This window comes from Eubalaena glacialis, chromosome 4 (genome assembly GCF_028564815.1).
Source record: "Eubalaena glacialis isolate mEubGla1 chromosome 4, mEubGla1.1.hap2.+ XY, whole genome shotgun sequence".
Taxonomy (NCBI): domain Eukaryota; kingdom Metazoa; phylum Chordata; class Mammalia; order Artiodactyla; family Balaenidae; genus Eubalaena; species Eubalaena glacialis.
This window is the reverse complement of record NC_083719.1, coordinates 26,809,632-26,829,749: the sequence shown is the minus strand read 5'-3', so window position 1 is coordinate 26,829,749 and position 20,118 is coordinate 26,809,632. Positions and strand designations below refer to the sequence as shown.

Genomic DNA, 20,118 nt, shown 5'->3' with positions numbered 1-20,118 from the left:
GCCACTCCTGGGCTACTCTTGGAGTTTGGAGGTCCAACACTACAGATGGCCCTTTGCCTACACCTTACTTTTCCTCTTTATCAGAGAGAGCCGTAAACTTCAAGGGACCCTCTCTCCTTTGAGGGTGCAGAGATCTAAGAACTGAGTGGAAGAGAGGATGCACAGGTGAAAGGAACTGGGGGAAGATAGGCCATGGCAGGGTTATGATGGGAGAATCAGGGAGGGCAAACAAAGCCGCTGGCCGATCTTTGAAATCATGTACATATACCATAAAATACGCAAGTATTTTGGTAGGTTAAAGCACACCAAAATGTCAGTATTTTGACATTTAAAAATCTCTCCTAGTATTATATCCTTTAGGCAGTAGTTTATCCAATTTATTATTTTTTTCCTCCCCTCAAAGAGCCAGCTCCTTGGACTTAGCTGCCAGATCTGCCATTTTCCTTGTTAGTAATTCATTAATTTCTTATTTCATCTCTAATTTTCTATTTTCCTTGGGTTTATTTTTGTTCTTTTACAAACTTCATGAGTTGGATACTTGTTTCATTCACTCACTCTTTAATTATAGAGGTTTTAAAGCTGTAATTTAAGGCTGGACGTAGGTTTTGGCCATATATACATATATATATACACGTGTGTGTGTGTGTGTATATATATATAATTTTTCTTTTTTTCTATGCAGTCCGAAATTCATTTTAATATTGTCTTTAAGCCAAGAGTAGTTTTGAGGGAATTTTTTAATTCTACATGACTGAAGAAGAGTTGCTTTTGTTTTTGTAAATAACTTCTAGTTTTTATAGCATATAAAAATAATGCAATAAATATATTCTACTATTTGCAATTTTGGGAATTTCAAGTTTTCTTTGTGGTCTCATATGTACAGTTTTTGTAAAGTGTGGGCACTTAAAAAATGTGTTCTCAGCAAGGTATAGCATTTAATATATACCCCTTAGTTCAACTTCATCAATTCTGTTCATATCTTCTATCTCCTTTCCTTCATCTTTTTTGTCTACTTTATCTGTCCATGGACTGACAAAGATAAATTAAAATCTGCTATTTTGTTGTGTTTTCTACAGTTTGTTCTTTATTGTTTTGTTGCAGTAATATTTTGGACATAGACACTTAATACAACTATGTCTTAATTGTGAGTTTGAACCTTTTGCCATTATAAAGGGCATTTAATTAACACTTTCTGCTATTAGTTAATAAGCCTTGTCCATGTATTAATATCAAAACTCTAGCTTTAAAAAAAAGAATTATAACTAACTTACAATATTATATTAGTTTCAGGTGTACAACATAGTGATTTGATATTTTTATACATTATGAAATGATTACTGAAATAATGACCAGTTATGATTTGTTACCAAAGTTATTACAATATTATTGACCATATTCCCTATGTGCACTTACACCGCTCTTACTTACTTATCTTAAAGCTGGAAGTTTGTACCTCTAAATCCCCTTCACTTATTTTGTCTGTACCCCCAGCCTCCTAAACTCTAGCTTTTTATATTAGCATTTGTCTGGTATGATTCTGTTTGTTTCCTTTGTTTTCTTCTGCCCTTTCCCATAATTCTTATCCTTTTCTTGTTCTTTTTTATGTGTAAATGGGTTTCCCTCTAATTATTTATACAATTAGTTGTTGCCCTATTTATAGTTTTTTGTGGTATTTTAATCTGTTTGTTTAACAATTTTAAGCAATGTTTGTTAACCTCTCATCTATAAAAGCTGAGAAAATGATCACTTCTTTGTACTCCTCACATCCTCTTTTGGGTTTTTTGTTATATTTTCTTTTTTTCGTTTGTTTCATTCATTCCTTTAAGTAATGTATTAAAACCTGTTTCTTGATTTATGTCTTAATATATGCTGATTCCACTTAGAACAAGGAAAGTTTACACTTAATGCTTTTTTAAACCTTGAAGGTTTAAAAATAACTACATTTACCTTCTGTAGTCATATTCCCTTTGTTTAATGTTCTGTATCTGAATGGTTTGATGCCAACCATTAGATCTTTTACTGGGGCTTCCTCTTTTTATTTCTTGATTGACTGCATTTTATCATCATATAGTTCTTATCAAAAAGTGTTTTAAGTTTTTAAAATTTCTTTGTTTGAGAATCTTTGCCAGTTACCATTACTTTATTGAGAAATATATTGTTAGGTCACAATTTTTCCTCCTCCATTTATTGGTGTTGCTCCATTATCTTCCAGCACTGAGTATTACTACGTCTAAGTCCAGCCTAATTTTTTTGCCTTTACTTTTTCTACAGGCTGCTGAAAGAATTCTTTATCCTTGAATTTTAGTAACTTAACCAAATTATGTCTTGGAATCTGTTGTTCAGTATCAGCATTTCATTGAAAACTTTGTCCTTTTTGCCCTGCAGATTTGACAAATTATTAATATGATTCTCTATTTTCAGGGATACCAATTATCCTTATATTTCATTGCCTTTGTCCTACATATCTATTATCTTTGTGATTGTTTTAATCTTTGTTCTCTTTCCTCTTTTGTCCCCTATTATTGTCTCTTTGGTAGTAATTTAGTTTCCAACTATGTCCTAATCTTCTTTGCTATTTATAATTCATTATTAGTTCTACAATAATGTTATTTTGCATTTCAGTTTGCTTCCTTAGCTCTGCAGTCTTCCTTTTCATCTCAACTTTGAGCTCTTAATTTTATTGGCTTTTTGTATTTATCAAGTTCTCTATTACTCAGAATGTTAGCAGGTTATATCTTCATTTCCTTAAATTAAGATTCTTCCAGAATAGATTATTTTTTAATAGATATTTTTTAAAGCACTTTTTGGTTCACAGCGAAACTGAGCAGAAAGTACGGAGTTCTCACATACCCTCCTCCACTACACATACATAGCCTCCCCCTCAGTATTTGCACCAGAGTGATACATTTGTTGTTAACAAGTGATACTACTTGTTACAAGCAGTGACATACTATTATTGCTCAAAGTCTGTAGAGAGTAGATTTTTTTTTTTTTTTTTTTTTTTTTTTTATTGGCTGGGTTAGGTCTTCGTTGCTGCATGCAGGCTTTCTCTAGTTGCGGCAAGCAGGGGATGTTCTTTCTCTAGTTACGGTGCACGGGCTTCTCTTGTTGCGGAGCATGGGCTCTAGGCGTGAGGGCTTCAGTAGTGGCTTACGGGCTTCAGACGCGCAGGCTCAGTAGTTGTGGCGCACGGGCTTAGTTGCTCCTCGGCACGTGGGATCTTTCTGGACCAGGACTCGCACCCGTGTCCCCTGCATTGGCAGGCGGATTCTTAACCACCGCACCACCAGGGAAGTCCCAAGAATAGATTTTTCATCTCTATTTTTCATGCTATGTTCCTCCCAAATGCACAGATGTTGTGTCTGGTTTGTTTCAGTTTTTTCATCTCGTTAGTGCTTAGCATTGTCAGTTCCATTACAAAATCATCCTTTTATGCTGAGACAACCAAACGAACTGTATTTGAATGTATCCACACCTTTGAAAATACTTCTCCTTTTTCTTCCCCCATGAGCTCTGCTTTGAGGATTGCTTATGGAAAGGAGTAGGGTTTGGCTGCATGTAAACCTTGGGCTTTTTTTTGGCTGTGCTATGTGGCTTGCGGGATCTTAGTTCCCCGACCAGGGATTGAACCCAGGCCCCAGCAGTGAACGCACTGAGTCCTAACCACTGGACCACCAGGGAATTCCCAGAAATGGGCTTTGTCTCTCCTGTGTCCTGATTGAATGTGCTGTGATAGTCTGTGAGGTGGATTCCATTGGCACACCTTTACACTTCAGGTTTCAAACCCAGGATGGCCTCCTAGAGGCTTTGCCTATGCAGAATCTGCTCTGTTTGTTTCCGAAACCTATTCACCATCTCCTTTCAAGAACAATTTCTATTTCCCTGAACCAACAGAGGGTTTTGGGTATGTGAAGCCGCTTTGGGACACTTGTGTTGAGAATTCACAGCCAACTTTGATATTAATTTTCCCCTGCATCTTACTCCTTTGGAAGATCTTACATTATTTCTTTTTTCTTTTATCTACATGTTAGTCAAATGTCTATTTATTATTAGATATAATTAGATGTGGATAATTGGAATTTTTCTACTCTTCCTTCCCTGTCTTCCACAAAGAGTCTTCAACTTGGTAAATACCATTACAAGCACTTGTCTGTATAAAAGATGTTTTAAGTGATAGAACACTGACATCACAGGGCAAATAACTAACATTCTTTTAGCTTGCAGGAGAATCAGCAAGTTGTACTTGGACTGTATCATCTCACTCACTTTAGCTTAAAAATAATAACTCAGCACTTAGCTACCCCATAACAGAAACCATCTACTTGAGTACATACACATCCCCAAATCACCAAAAGCTGTTAGTAAACTCTTTTTAAGAAGACTTGACAGTTCTGGGACTTCCCTGGTCCAGTGGCTAAGACTCTGTGCTCCCAATGCAGGGGGCCCGGGTTTGATCCCTGCTCAGGGAACTAGATCCCGCATGCTGCAACTAGGAGCCCACATGCTGCAACTTAAAAGATCCCGCATGCCTCAACTAAGACCCAGCATAGCCAAATAAATAAATTTTTTTTAAAAAAAGGACTTCCCTGGTGGCTCACTGGTTAAGAATCCGCCTGCCATTGCAGGGTACATGGGTTCGATCCCTGGTCCGGGAAGATCCCACATGCCGCGGAGCAACTAAACCCTTGTGCCACAACTACTGAAGCCCGCGTGCCTAGAGCCTGTGCTCAGCAACAAGAGGAGCCACCTCAGTGAGAAGCCCGCGCACCGCAATGAAGAGTAGCCCCCGCTTGCCGCAACTAGAGAAAGGCCACGTGCAGCAACGAACACCCAATGTGGCCAAAAATAAATAAATTTAAAAAAAAGAAGAAGGCTTGACAGTTTTTATTAAGAATTGTTGAGTATGAAATAAAGTGCTGTGCATACAACATGTGTATGAGTATGAAATAAAGTGCTGTGCATGTGCAAAAATATAACATCCTACACATGGACTTAGGAGTGGGAAGTTTGTCATGCATGTATCAATCTTCACCTGTGTTCACTGGAATACAGAAATGGCTTTTATACAGACAGGTGCTTGTAATGGTATTCATAAAATCCTATTTTAATAGCATAAACATTTTTATCTGTAAAATTGGAATAATAGTTGTATCTACCACCAAGAGGTGATTATGATGATTAAAATTGGTTAATGCATGTAAAGGCTTAGAACAGTGCTTAGCATATAATTAGCACTCAGTCAGTAAGTGTTAGTTATATAATGATGAAGAGGCTAACTTTACTACTATTACCATTACTTGACCAAACTTCCTAGGGTTTGATGTTTAGATTGTTTCCAGTGCATTGCAGATAAGCAGCTTCACTGAATATTTTTTGTGTTTTCATTAAGTGTAAGAGCCCTATTGTAAATCTTTAGTACTGACATTACTGGGTTCATTAGTATGTGCCTTTGAACTTGCCAACTGTGTGATTTTTTTTTTTAAAGGTTTTACAGGTATACACTACCACCAAATGAAAGTACCTGTGTTACCATAATCTCCCAAAGTATTTTTTTTCCATAGCCCTTTACCTCTATCAGAACTAGAAACTACTATCCAAGGAAACTAGTTAATGTTATCTGTCTGGATCAGTTGTAAAGGATATTTATTGAAATATAGTTGTCTTTTAAAAAAAAAAAAAAAAAAAACAGGTTTGAGTCAGTCAGACCTGGGTTTAAATCCTAGCCCCTTAAGCTTCTAGTTGTATGACCTTTTAATCTCTTTAAGGTTTTCTGATTTTTAATCTTTAAAATTGTGGTATAGTGGCATCTAGTTATGAGAAATTAAATGAAATCATTTATTTAAAAGTGCTTAGCATGGTGCCTGCCCCTTACTAAGCATTGTTCTTCTTACTACTATTAAAGATGGGAAAGAAAAATATATACCACATGAATGTTTTTTAAAGCAAATATTACAATCCTAGGTTTCACATCATCTAATAGGTAATATTTAAGAGAGCTTTTTTCTTTAAATAACTTCAGCCACCAAGATGCTTCACATTGCAACCTAAATAATCATTTTCCTAATTTGATTCTGTTCGTCTTTGATGTTGTCTTTTTACTTGTTTCTTTTTTTCCACATCTTTTTTGGAGTATAAATGCTTTACAATGTTGTGTTAGTTTCTGCTGTACAATAATGTGAATCAGCTATACGTATAAATATATCCCCATATCCCCTCCCTCTTTAGCCTCCCTCCCACCCTCCCTATCCCATCCCTCTAGGTCATCACAAAGCACCAAGCTGATCTCCCTATTCTATGCAGCAGCTTCCCACTAGTCATCCATTTTACATTTGGTAGTGTGTATATGTCAGGGCTACTCTCCCACTTCATCCCAGCTTCCCCTTCCCCACCCTGTGCCCTCAAGTCTGTTCTCTACGTCTGCATCTTTATTCCTGCCCTGCCGCTAGGTTCATCAGTACTGCTTTTTTAAATTCCATATATATGTGTTAGCATATGGTATTTGTTTTTCTCTTTCTGACTTACTTCACTCTGTATGACAGACTCTAGGTCCATCCACCTCACTACAAATAACTCAGTTTCATTTCTTTTTATGGCTGAGTAATATTCCACTGTATATATGTGCCACATTCTTTATCCAGTCATCTGTTGATGGACATTTAGGTTGGTTCCATGTCCTGGCTATTGTAAATAGAGCTGCAGTGAACATTGTGCTACATGACTCTTTTTTTTTTTTTGGCTGTGTTAGGTCTTCGTTTCTGTGCGAGGGCTTTCTCTAGTTGCGGCAAGCGGGGGCCACTCTTCATTGCGGTGCGCAGGCCTCTCACTGTCGTGGCCTCTCTTATTGCGGAGCACAGGCTCCAGACACGCAGGCTTGGTAGTTGTGGCTCACGGGCCCAGTTGCTCCGTGGCATGTGGGATCTTCCCAGACCAGGGCTGGAACCCGTGTCCCCTGCATTGGCAGGCAGATTCTCAACCACTGCGCAACCAGGGAAGCCCTACATGACTCTTTTTGAATTATGGTTGTCTCAGGGTATATGCCCAGTAGTGGGATTGCTGGGTCGTATGGTAGTTCTATTCTTAGTTTTTTAAGGAACCTCCATACTGTTCTCCATAGTGGCTGTATCAATTTACATTCCCACCAGCAGTGCAAGAGGGTTCCCTTTTCTCCACACCCTCTCCAGCATTTATTGTTTCTAGATTTTTTGCTGATGGCCATTCTGACTGGTGTTAGGTGATACCTCATTGTACTTTTGATTTGCATTTCTCTAATGATTAGTGATGTTGAACATCTTTTCATGCATTTGTTGACCATCTGTATGTCTTCTTTGTAGAAATGTCTGTTTAGGTCTTCTGCCCATTTTTAGATTGGGTTGTTTGTTTTTGTGATATTGAGCTACATGAGCTGCTTGTATATTTTGGAGATTAATCCTTTGTCAGTTGCTTTGTTTGCAAATATTTTCTCCCATTCTGAGGATTGTCTTTTCGTCTTGTTTATGGTTTCCTTTGCTGTGCAAAAGCTTTTAAGTTTCATTAGGTCCCATTTGTTTATTTTTGTTTTTATTTCCCTTACTCTAGGAGGTGGGTCAGAAAGGATCTTGCTGTGGTTTATGTCATAGAGTGTTCTGCCTATGTTTTCCTCTAGGAGTTTTATAGTGTCTGGCCTTACATTTAGGTCTTTAGTCCATTTTGGGTTTATTTTTGTGTATGGTGTTAGGGTGTGTTCTAATTTCATTCTTTTATATGTAGCTGTCTATTTTTCCTAGCACCACTTATTGAAGAGGCTGTCTTTTCTCCATTGTATATTCTTGTCTTCTTTGTCAAAGATAAGGTGACCATATGTGTGTGGGTTTATCTCTGGGCTTTCTATCTTGTTCCATTGATTCAGATTTCTGTTTTTGTGCCAGTACCATACTGTCTTGATTACTGTAGCTTTGTAGTATAGTTTGAAGTTGGGGAGCCTGATTTCTCCAGCTCCATTTTTCTTTCTCAAGATTGCTTTGGCTATTCGGGATCTCTTGTGTTTCCATGCAAATTGTAAAATTTCTTATTCTAGTTCTGTGAAAAATAACCATTGGTAGTTTGATAGGGATTGCATTGAACTTGTAGGTGTTTTGGGTAGTATAGTCATTTCCACAATATTGGTTCTTCCTGTCCAGGAGCATGGAATATCTCTCCATCAGTTTATGTTGTCTTTGATTTCTTTCATCAGTGTTTTATAGTTTTCTGAGTACAGGTCTTTTGCCTCCTTAGGTAGGTTTATTCCTAGGTATTTTATTCTTTTTGTTGCGATGGTAAATGGGATTGTTTCCTTAATTTCTCTTTCTGATCTTTCGTTGTTAGTGTATAAGAATGCAAGAGATTTCTGTGCATTACTTTTGTATCCTGCAACCTTACCAAATTCATTGATTTAGTTCTAGTAGTTTTCTAGTGGCATCTTTAGGATTTTCTATGTATAGTGTCATGTCATCGGCAAACTGTGACAGTTTTACTTCTTCTTTTCCAGTTTGTATTCCTTTTATTTTTTTCTTCTCTGATTGCTGTGGCTAGGACTTCCAATACTATATTGAATAAGAGTGGCGAGAGTGGACATCGTTGTCTTGTTCCTGATCTTAGAGGAAATGCTTCCAGTTTTTCACCCTTGAGAACGATGTTTGCTGTGGGTTTGTAGTATATGGCCTTTATTATGTTGAGGTAGGTTCCCTCTTTGCCCACTTTCTGGAGGGTTTTTATCATAAATGGGTGTTGAATTTTGTCAAAAGCTTTTTCTGCATCTGTTGAGATGATCATATGGTTTTTATTCCTTAATTTGTTAATATGGTGTATCACATTGATTGTTTTGCCTATATTGAAGATTCCTTGCATCCCTGGGATAAATCCCACTTGATCATGGTGTATGATCCTTTTAATGTGTTGCTGGATTCTGTTTGCTAGTATTTTGTTGAGGATTTTCGCGTCTATGTTCATCAGTGATTTTGGTCTATAATTTTCTTTTTTTGTGATCTCTTTGTCTGGTTTTGATATCAGGGTGGTGGTGGCCTCGTAGAATGAGTTTGGGGAGTGTTCCTCCCTCTGTAATTTTTTGGAAGGGCTTGAGAAGGATAGGTGTTAACTCTTCTCTAAATGTTTGATAGAATTCGCCTGTGAAGCCATCTGGTCCTGGACTTTTGTTTGTTGGAAGATTTTTAATTACAGTTTCAATTTCATTACCTGTGATTGGCCTGTTTATGTTTTCTAATTCTTCCTGGTTCAGTCTTGGAAGGTTGTACTTTTCCAAGGATTTGTCCATTTCTTTCAGGTTGTCCATTTTATTGGCATATGATTGCTTGTAGTAGTGTCTTAACGATCTTTTGTATTTCTGCGGTGTCAGTTGTGATCTCTCCTTTTTCATTTCTAATTTTATTGATTTGAGTCCTCTCCCTTTTTTTCTTGATGAGTCTGGCTAGAGGTTTATCAATTTTGTTTATCTTCTCAAAGAACCAGCTTTTAGTTTTATTGATCTTTGATATTGTTTTCTTTGTTTCTGTTTCATTTAGTTCTGCTCTGATCTTTTTGATTTCTTTCCTTCTACTAATTCTGGGTTTTCTTTGTTCTTCTTTTTCTACTTGCTTTAGGTTTAAGGTTAGATTGTTTGAGATTTTTCTTGTTTCTTGAGGCGAGCTTGAATTGCTGTATACTTCCCTCTCAGAACTGCTTTTGCTGCATCCCATAGGTTTTGGATCATCGTGTTTTCACTGTCATTTGTCTCTAGGTATTTTTTGATTTCCTCTTTGATTTCTTCAATGATCTCTTTGTCATTTAGCAGCTCACTGTTTAGCCTCCATGTATTTGTGTTTTTTACTGTTTTTTTCTTGTAATTGATTTCTACTCTCATAGTGCTGTAGTTGGAAAAGATGCTTGATACTATTTCAGTTTTCTTAAATTTTCCAAGGTTTGATTTGTGACCCAAAATGTGATCTATTCTGGAGAATGTTCCGTGTGCACTTGAGAAGAAAGTGTATTCTTCCACTTTCGGGTGGAATGTCCTAAAAATATCAATTAAGTCTATCTGGTCTATTGTGTCATTTAAAGCTTCTGTTTGCTTATTTATTTTCTGTCTGGATGATCTGTCTATTGGTATAAGTGGGGTGTTAAAGTCCCCCACTATTACTGTGTTAACTGTCGATTTCTCCTTTTATGGCTGTTAGCATTTGCCTTACGTATTGAGGTGCTCCTGTGTTGGGTGCATAAATATTTATAATTGCTACGTTTTCTTCTTGGTTTGATCCCTTGATCGTTATGTAGTGTCCTTCCTTATCTCTTGTAACAGTCCTTATTTTAAAGTCTATTTTATCTGATATGAGTATTGCTACTCCAGCTTTCTTGTGATTTCCACTTGCATGGAATATCTTTTTCCATCCCCTCACTTTCAGTCTGTATGTGTCCCCAGGTCTGACATGGGTCTCTTGTAGACAGCATATGTAAGGGTCTTGTTTTTGTATCCATTCAGCCAGTCTGTGTCTTTTGGTTGGAGCATTTAATCCATTTACATTCAAGGTGACTATCAATATGTATGTTCCTATTACCATCTTCTTAATTGATTTGGGTTTGTTTTTGTGGGTCTTTTTCTTCTCTTGTGTTCCCTGCTTAGAGAAGTTCCTTTAGCATTTGTTGTAAAGCTGGTTTGGTGGTGCTGAATTCTTGTAGCTTTTGCTTGCGTGTAAAGCATTTGATTTCTCCATCAAATCTGAATGAGATCCTTGCTGGGTAGAGTAATCTTGGTTGTAGGTTCTTCCCTTTCATCCTTTAAATATGTCCTGCCACCCCCTTCTGGCTTGCAGAGTTTCTGCTAAAAGATCAGCTGTTAACCTTATAGAGATTCCCTAGTATGTTATTTGTTGCTTTTCCCTTGCTGCTTTTAATATATTTTCTTTGTATTTAATTTTTGATAGTTTGATTAATGTGTCTAGTCATGTTTCTCTTTGGGCTTATCCTGTATGGGACTCTCTGTGCTTCCTGGACTTGATTGACTATTTCCTTTCCCATGTTAGGGAAGTTTTCGACTATAATCTCTTCAAATATTTTCTCAGACCTTTTCTTTTTCTCTTCTTCTTTGGGACCCCTATAATTCAAATGTTGGTGTGTTTAATGTTGTCCCAGAGGTCTCTGAGACTGTCCTCAATTCCTTTCATTCTTTTTTCTTTATTCTGCTCCCTCACAGTTATTTCCACCATTTTATCTTCCAGCTCTCTTATCCGTTCTTCTGCCTCAGTTATTCTGCTATTAATTCCTTTTAGAGTATTTTTAATTTCATTTATTGTGTTTTTCATCACTGTTTGTTTGCTCTTTAGTTCTTCTAGATCCTTGTTAAGTGTTTCTTGTATTTTCTCCATTCTGTTTCCGAGATTTTGCATCGTCTTTACTATCATTACTCTGAATTCTTTTTCAGATAGGTTGCCTATTTCATCTTTATTTATTTGGTCTTGTAGGTTCTTACCTTGCTCCTTCGTCTGTAACATATCTTTCTGTCGTTTCATTTTTTGTTTTTGTTTTTGTTTTTGTTTTTGATGGGTTGGGCTGTATTCCTGTCTTACTGGTAGTTTGGCGTGAGGCCTCCAGCATTGGAGTTTGCAGGCCGTTGGATAGAGCGGGGTCTTCCTGCTGAGAAGAGGACCTCCGGGAGGCCTCACTCGGATTAATATTCCCTGGGGTCTGAGGTTCTCTGTTAGTCCAGCGGTTTGGACTCGGAGATCCCACCGCAGGAGCTCGGGCCTGACCTCCGGCCTGGGAACCAAGATCCCACAAGCCATGTAGTGCGCCAAAAAAAAAAAAAAAAAGAAAGGAGCAATACAATAACAAAGAATAAAAAACAAAATAAAATCAGAAAAATAAAAAAACATATTAGGAAAAATATAATTGAAACAACCAGTCGCTGGGGGTTCCTCCCGTCCCCTTAGGTGTCTGTGGTCCCTCACCGGTACCTGTTAGGTGCCCTAGTTTTCTGTCCTTTTACTTTTGAATGCGTACATTTCAGAGTATATAAACCTCTTGTGTTCTACTTTTGTTGCTTTCTTAACTGTAGACCTCTGCTTGGAGAACAACCATGTTCCATAGAAAATTAACATTTTTAAATTGCTTCCTTCAGAACAAATGATCTCAGAAGGGAGATAGGTGACTTAGTTTTATTGTGTGATTAGATATACGGACTTTCTGTATTCCATAAATAATTCATTTCTTTCTTGGTATTTAGTTAGTTTCTACCTTAATATATAAGTATAAATTACAAATTTCCACTTCTAAGGTCAGTCAGTAAGCAGATTTTGAAAAAGCTTTGAATTACTTGTAACATTTTATATCTTGACGTAGCTATATTATAGCTGATTATTTAATACTTATTTTTCTCTTAACATTCTCTAAAAGTATTATAAATTTGAGGTATTTTGCGAAAGTTGCATATTTTAGGACATCAATTTTGTATTTTAGTAACTTGTTAATTATAAGCCTTGATTTCTTTTATTAGCAGGATTATTTTCATATTTCTTTCCAAAAGTATTCTGTTTCATAAACATTTATTGAGTGTTTTCATTTATTTATTTACTTACTTACTTCGTTGCCGTGTGCGGGCTTTCTCTAGTTGCAGCTAGTGGGGGCTACTCTTCGTTGTGGTGCGCAGGCTTCTCATTGCGGTGGCTTCTCTTGTTGCGGAGCACAGGCTCTAGGCATGCGGGCTTTGGTAGCTGTGGCACGCGGGCACAGTAGTTGTGGCTCGCGGGCTCTAGAGCACAGACTCAGTAGTTGTGGCGCACAGGCTTAGTTGCTCCGTGGCATGTGGGATCTTCCCAGACCAGGGCTCGAATCCGTGTCCCCTGCATTGGCAGGCAGATTCTTAACCACTGCGCCACCAGGGAAGTCCTATTGAGTATTTTCTACATACTGGCCACTTAGGTTAGGCAGAGGGGTTCAAAATAAATGACATCTGGGGGACTTCCCTGGTGGTCCAGTGGTAAATAATCCACCTTCCAATGCAGGGGACGCAGGTTTGACCCCTGGTTGGGCAAGTAAGATCCCACATGTCACGGGGCACCTAAGCTCGTGCACCTCAACGAGAGAGCCCATGTGCCGCAAACTACAGAGCCCACGCACTCTGGAGCCGCCTGCCCTGTAGCCTGTGCTCCACAACTAGAGGAGAACCCGCACGCCACAACGAAGAGCCCGCACCCAGATGAAAGATCCCATATGCCTCAACGAAGACCCCGCGTGCCGCAACTAAGACCTGACGAAGCCAAAAAAATAAAAAAAATTTTTAAAAATCCAAAATAAATGACACTTGACAATCCTTTAATCTTCAAAGATTTCAGTCTTTTGGACATCTTGAAATAATACTTGACTTGTCTGGAAAGGAAAGGTGTTTATTCTACATTCATAGAGTCATCTAGATAAGTGAAGCTGATTTCTTAAAATACTAAAATTTTAAAATGAAAATCCTTAAAAATTGTCTTGAACATCTTACTGCATTCTTCAGTTGAATAAACTGAACCATCTTAATTTTTTTGTTGTAATTTACATTTATCATTATTAACATTGATTATTCTCAGATGTTTTTAACTTCATGCTTCCAGCTATCATTTTTTATAGCTCTTAATGTGCACTATCTCTTTAAATTCACATCTCTCTTACAATTTATTCCTAATTTGTTTGGGACTGAAGCCTCCAAATGTCCAGCCTTTTAAGAATTATTCTTACTTAAAAGATCTGAGTAATGGCCTCGGGGTGAATAGGTGGATGTAGTTTTTACCTCTGATTAAATTTATGAGTTTTTTAAGTGTACAGGTAAAAATGGATTCTCCCTAAGGTATTTTCAGTTTCAGTATCATTTTAAGGATTTCATTCTAGTTGCAATCTATTTAGTTTCTCTGAAGTGTTATTGGTGGTTTTATTTATAATTTAAGTAAAAGCTACAACTTGGACAAACCTTAAACATTATGCTAAGTGAAAGAAACCAGATACAAAAAGTCACATATTATATGGTTCCATTTGTATGAAGTATCTAGAAGAGGCAAATCTATAGAAATAGAAAGTGGTTTAGTTGTTGCCAGGGGATGGAAGAAAGGGAGGATGGAGAATGCCTGCTAATAGGTATGGAGTTTTTTTGGGGGGTGATGAAAATGTTCTGGAATTAGAGAGTGGTTATGGTTGAACAACTTTGTAAATGTACTAAAAACCACTGAGTTGTACGTTATATCTCAATTTTTAAACTCTAAATGGAAACAAATTTTTCTAATAAGAGACCCATCAGAACACTTTCTGGATCTAAATCTGTACTTTTTTCTTTTATTCATTGGTTTGAGTCTCTCAAGTGTAATTTACAGTGAAAGCATAAGTTGTGTTTTCCTTAAGGATAATAGAAGTATAGTTGTATGTTAAATGAAAATTAGATAATTGTTCGTAAAGAAAACAAGTCTTCTTTACTTAGTAGAATACTGTCTTGCTCTAACTACTTAGTATCATCAGTATGTAGGTATTAAAGAACATATGTATGTGAGTCCTAAATATTTAAAGAATTTTAAGGACTGTCATATTTTAATAGGAAAGGATAACAATAACTAAAAATAACAAAAAATCCTATTAATCTATTTTTCATTAAGCATAAATTATAACATTTTTAAGATGTCAATTATCTAGTCTTATTTTGTTTTCATTACTTATTTAATTTTGATTATTTTTATGTTATATGTAATTTTTTTCTAATTTTGTGACTTGGTCTATGTAACTTTTTCAATCTTTAAAATTTTCAATGACAGTTTTGCAGGTAGTTTGTCATTCTGGTGTTTGAAAATGAATAATTCCTTTGGGCTGTAAGCTGTTCAGCACATTGTTATGTTTCTGCTTGTAGGCTATGGAGTTACTGGTAGAGAAAGCAATCAGTAGTGCTTCTAGTCCGCAGAGTCCTGGAGATGCGCTGAGAAGAGTTTTTGAGTGCATTTCTTCAGGGATTATTCTTAAAGGTAAGTTTTACTTCATTTTTAATGTTTGTTTTTGTGTTTGATGGTTGAATGAGAACTCTTCTTTATTTTACAAATGGATGATGGTAATGCTTTTTTCTCCCTACGGTGATTGCTGTAGGTAGTCCTGGACTTCTGGATCCTTGTGAGAAGGATCCCTTTGATACCTTGGCAACAATGACTGACCAGCAGCGTGAAGACATCACATCCAGTGCACAGGTACCAGTGTCTTCCTAATCCCAAAGCTTTGTTCTATCACTGCCCTTAAAGTTTTGGTTTTTTATAATTGTCCTTTAGAAAAAAATCACTGTAAGTAAACCCTTAGAGAGGATATAATTTAAACTAGATTTCATTAATATACTCTTCAATTTTATTATTTTAACTATGTGCATGTCTCATTAAGTGTATTATATAAATATAAAAATACAGCAGTATTTTCAGTGTCACTAAATCTGGGTATTACGTTGTATATCAAGATCAGTAGAGAAGCTATTTATGTCCTCTGGATGTACAGAAGTGATATGTTGTATGGTTTATGGAAATTTTTGTTATGTTTTAGCCTTTCCTGCCACTGAAAAAGCCAGCTAATGTAGTAATTAAAAGTGTGGGCCCTGAAGTCAAGACTCCCTGAGTTTGAATACCAGCTCTGCCAGCTCATCTGTAAGGGATAAGAGCAGTGTCTGTCTCAAATAGGATTGTTGGGAAGATTAAATAAGTTAATATTTCAATCAGTCTAAAACTGCTATAGCTTTCTTTTTTTGAGTCCAGAAGTGTACCAAGAGGAGAATAAGGTTAATCCGCCCCCTCAAAAAAGGAATTAAGTAACCTTGTCTTCCTTGATATTGTTTAAAAATTCCAAGATGACTTTTTATGGGAATAATTTCAGTATCCTCAAATTTCGTTTGCTGCTAAATAATTTACAATGACACGGTAGAAATCTCTCCTCTTGTTAGAATTTAGGAATGTATATCAATCATATGCAGAACAAGAGCTTACAGAGTGTGCAGTCCATCCTCAGATGCTATTTTAGTTTTCCTTACTGGAGTACTCTTCTATTTAGAAACTCCTAGTATTAGAAAAAGCTGATGATCAGTAGCAATATGTCTGTGGTAGAAGTGTATTACTACTATTCATTATTATACACCAGATATCTTTGGATATTTTCTTTTAATACAGAAGAAAACATTATTCTGTTTGTCTTTGGGAAGGACCCTTTGTAAGTATCTCTAAATAAAGAATTAGTATTCTGTTATGATAAATATTCCTAGTTTCACTTCAGAAAGTGAACAGCCTTATAACTTAGATGAGATAGAGAAGTACCCAGTACTGCCAAAGATCCAGAACTGCAGGCTTACACAGAATGCTGTATCAAGTTCCGACCAAGATGATTTGGGGACTTTTCAAGGTTTGAAAAGCCAGTCAATGTATGAGGAGAGTTCTAAGGAACTAGAATCATCTAATCTGGAAAAAAGTTTTAGAACTGTAAATTCTCACTTGGATGATTGTAGTCAATAATAACTGTATCTCAGCTGAAGAAAATAAACAGGGATTAAAAATAGTCTAAATAGCAGCCACTGTGGAAAACAGTTTGGCACTTCCTCAATAAGTTAAACATAGAGTTACCATATGACCCAGCAGTTTGACTCCTAAGTATATTCAAAGAACTGCAAATACATGTTCACTAAAAAGTTATACACAAAAAATAATAAAAAATAAAAAAGTTTAAAAAAAAGAAATTTATGCACAAATATTCATAGAAGCATTGTGCATAATTGCCAAAAAGTGGTAACATCCCAAGTGTATATCAATTGATAGATAGGTGGATAAACAAATATAGTATATTCATACAGTGGAAAATTACTCAGCCATTAAAAGGAATGAAGTGCTGATACATAATATAATGTAGATGAATCTGAAAACCTTAATGTAAGTAAAAGAAGCCAGACACAAAAAGTCATGTTGTATGATTTTCATTTATATGAAATGTCCATAGTAGACAAATCTATCAAGATAGAAAAGTAGATTAGTGGTTGTGAGGGCCTCAGGGTAGAGGAATTGAGGAATGACTGCTATTGGGCCATGGGGTTTTTTTACGGGTGAGAGGTGGTGATGAAAATGTTCTGGAATTAGAGAGTGGTTATGGTTGAAAAACTTTGTAAGTATACTAAAAAAAACCCACTGAATTGTACGCTTTAAGAGGGCAAATTTTATATGTGAATTATATCTCAAGAAATAGTCTAAACAGTTATATTGAAGGTTTAACTACATAGTGAAAATTGCCATTTAATCAAATGACTGTAAAATTTCCTTATATTAGTTTAAAGGGTATATATCCCCCAGAAAACTGAGAAATTATGTCTCAAATAGCTTGTGACATATAAGGTCTTGTGACATTGATGCCTAACATATTCCTATGTATACATAGCCACATAGTGAAAAATCTTTTTTTTAGTTCATGAAGTAACAAGTTGTAGAAGTATAATCCTCATTTTGTAAACCTGGGGAGAGGTGTGTGTGTTTGTGCACACGTGTACCCCATGCCTGAGCCTGTGTACATGGGCATCCACAGGAAAAGTGGGAAGATGAGTGAATATGAACCAAAGAGATGTTCATTCAATAAGTGAGACACTTTTTCTTTTGCTGTATATTGTTTTAGGATTTTTTTAATGAACATTATACTAATTTTTTTTAAGAATTATTTTTTTAACTTGTGCTTTAAAAAACAAAACAGCATGCACACATTAAAGCCTGAAAATAAAAACATCAGAACATATGGAGTATTTCATTTGTGAAACTTAATATCGTTCAAGATGTTTCTTTCATTAAACATGCTTTTTTATATTGTCATTTGGGGCTATAAACCTAATAAGAATTAATACTGGTTTTTTAAATTAACTAAATTCTGACTCTTTCTTTTGTTGTTGTAGTTTGCATTGAGACTCCTTGCATTCCGCCAGATACACAAAGTTCTGGGCATGGATCCACTACCCCAAATGAGCCAACGTTTTAACATCCACAATAACAGGAAACGAAGAAGGGATAGTGATGGAGTTGATGGATTTGAAGCTGAGGGGAAAAAAGACAAAAAGGATTATGATAACTTTTAAAAAGTTTCTGTAAAATCTGCAGTGTTAAAAGACAACAGGTGCCCATTTGTTGGCTGTTTTTCATTCATAATGATGTCTACTTTGAAAAAATTATCAAGAATTTAAAGAATTTCATGGAAGAACCAAGTTTTTCTATGATATTAAAATCTTTTAATGTACAGTGTTAGGTATTATATGAATGGAAAGACACCCCCCAAAAATTGTGCTCCAACTAGGGGGAAAACAATTGTTCTGATTTTTTTTTCCCATTATTTTTGGTTTTATTTACTGGTTGCCCTAGCTCCCCCTATATTTGTGTCTTTTATTAACTAGTCCTATTAAATCTTTACTATATTTAATGCAGTATTTGTGCTCAGTTGCTATGTGTATTTTGATATTTTTATTTAGAGGTTTTGTTTGCTGTTTGATACTAGTTGTTACTTTGTGTTACAGATATCCTTTACCCCCTCTTAATATTTTACAGCAGTACGTTTTTTTGTAACGTGAGACTGCAGAATTTCTTCCTTTTGCTATTCTTTATGTGATGGATTACAACACAAAAAAGTTATCCTGCCATTTAAGTGCTCAGAACTGAATGTTTCTGCAGATCTTGTGGCATTTGTCTCTCTAGTGTGATATATAAAGGTGTAATTAAGACAGATTTCTGTTAATCTAATCAAGTTTGCTGTTAGTTGTGCATTAGCAGTATAAAAGCTAATATATACTATATGGTCTTGCGACAGTTTTAAAGCCTCTGCATAATTGATAATAAAAATGCATGACATTTTTGTTTTTAATACTTTTAAAATTATAATTTTAGGTTTGACACGTAGATCTTTGTACAGTTGACTTTTTGACATAGCAAGGCCAAAAATAACTTTCTGAATATTTTTTTCTTCTGCATAAGTGGAAAGGGCATTTTTCATATATAAGTGGGCTAACCAATATTTTCAAAAGGAACTGTATCATTGTGCAACTAACAACAGTAACTAGCCCTTAATTATGAAGACAGTTCCTTATTGGTGTGTGTGAGATTACCCTAGCGACTATTACAGTATAATAATAGTTGAATGATCCCTCCCCCCTGTCCCCACACCCCATCACCCAGATAATTTACAGTTCTGTTAACAGTGAGGTTGATAGAGTATTGCTGATTAAAAAAAATTAAGGTTATCTAAGGAAAAAAAAACAGAAAATTATTTGGTGTGGCCATCTTACCTGCTTATGTGTCCTACAAAAAGCTAAATATTCTAGCAGTGGTGTAATGAAAAGTTACATCTTACTGTTGATATATGTATGCTCTGGTACACAAATGTCATTTTGTTGTCACAGCACTACAGTGAAATACACAAATAAAAACTTAAATTCATATAATGACTTAAATGTATTATATGTTAGAATTGACATAAATACTTCTGCTTTGAAATGACGTATGCTTCAGTAAAACCATATTCAAATTTATTGGCTACTTACATCTTGTTATTTCTGACAAATGATGTTTCCTGGGCACATAATTTCCAGAAAATTCAATGGTAATTCAATACCATATTGGTTCAGTTTCTTGCTTGGGTCAGAATCTTCCCCCAGGCTCTTAGAGGACCAGGAGACTGTAGGAGACAGCCGCTGGGGAAATAGAACAGGAGACTCTGGTTCTTCTCCCAGATGTGTCACATACTGTCTTTGTAACTCGAGCAAGCATCTTTTCTTTTTTTTTTTTTAATCTTTCCGGGTCTCATTTTAGTCACCCAGTAAAAAATTTGGAATTTTGTTTCTCACAGTTCTCTTACTTAAGAGAAGAAAAGAACTGACATTTATCACTCACTAATGACAGACACCATGCTAGGTCTTACACACGTTTTCCTGTTTAAAACTATCATAACAAATTAAGAATAAGTGAAGGTGCTGTATTTCTTATTTTTTAGGTGAGGAAACTAAAGCCCAGAGTGGCTAATTAAAGTTAATACATCAATTTAGTGACAGAGTTGAAATTGAAAGTCAGGTATCAAAGTTTATGCTCAGCACTTTGCCAGCCTGCTCCCTTCATCTTGCAATTA

General features: G+C 36.0%; 1 protein-coding gene across 1 annotated transcript in view; it reads left to right on the top strand.

The window, feature by feature from the left end:
• The window catches only part of ZFR (zinc finger RNA binding protein), a 75,583-nt gene extending 56,122 nt beyond the window's left edge, over nucleotides 1–19,461 (top strand). The window contains exons 18-20 of the mRNA XM_061189159.1: nucleotides 14,870–14,981; nucleotides 15,100–15,197; nucleotides 17,906–19,461. Of these exons, the coding sequence (XP_061045142.1) occupies nucleotides 14,870–14,981; nucleotides 15,100–15,197; nucleotides 17,906–18,085 (390 nt within the window). The 3' untranslated portion in view covers nucleotides 18,086–19,461. The remainder of the gene's footprint in view (nucleotides 1–14,869; nucleotides 14,982–15,099; nucleotides 15,198–17,905) is intronic.
• The last annotated feature ends 657 nt before the right edge of the window (nucleotides 19,462–20,118 follow it).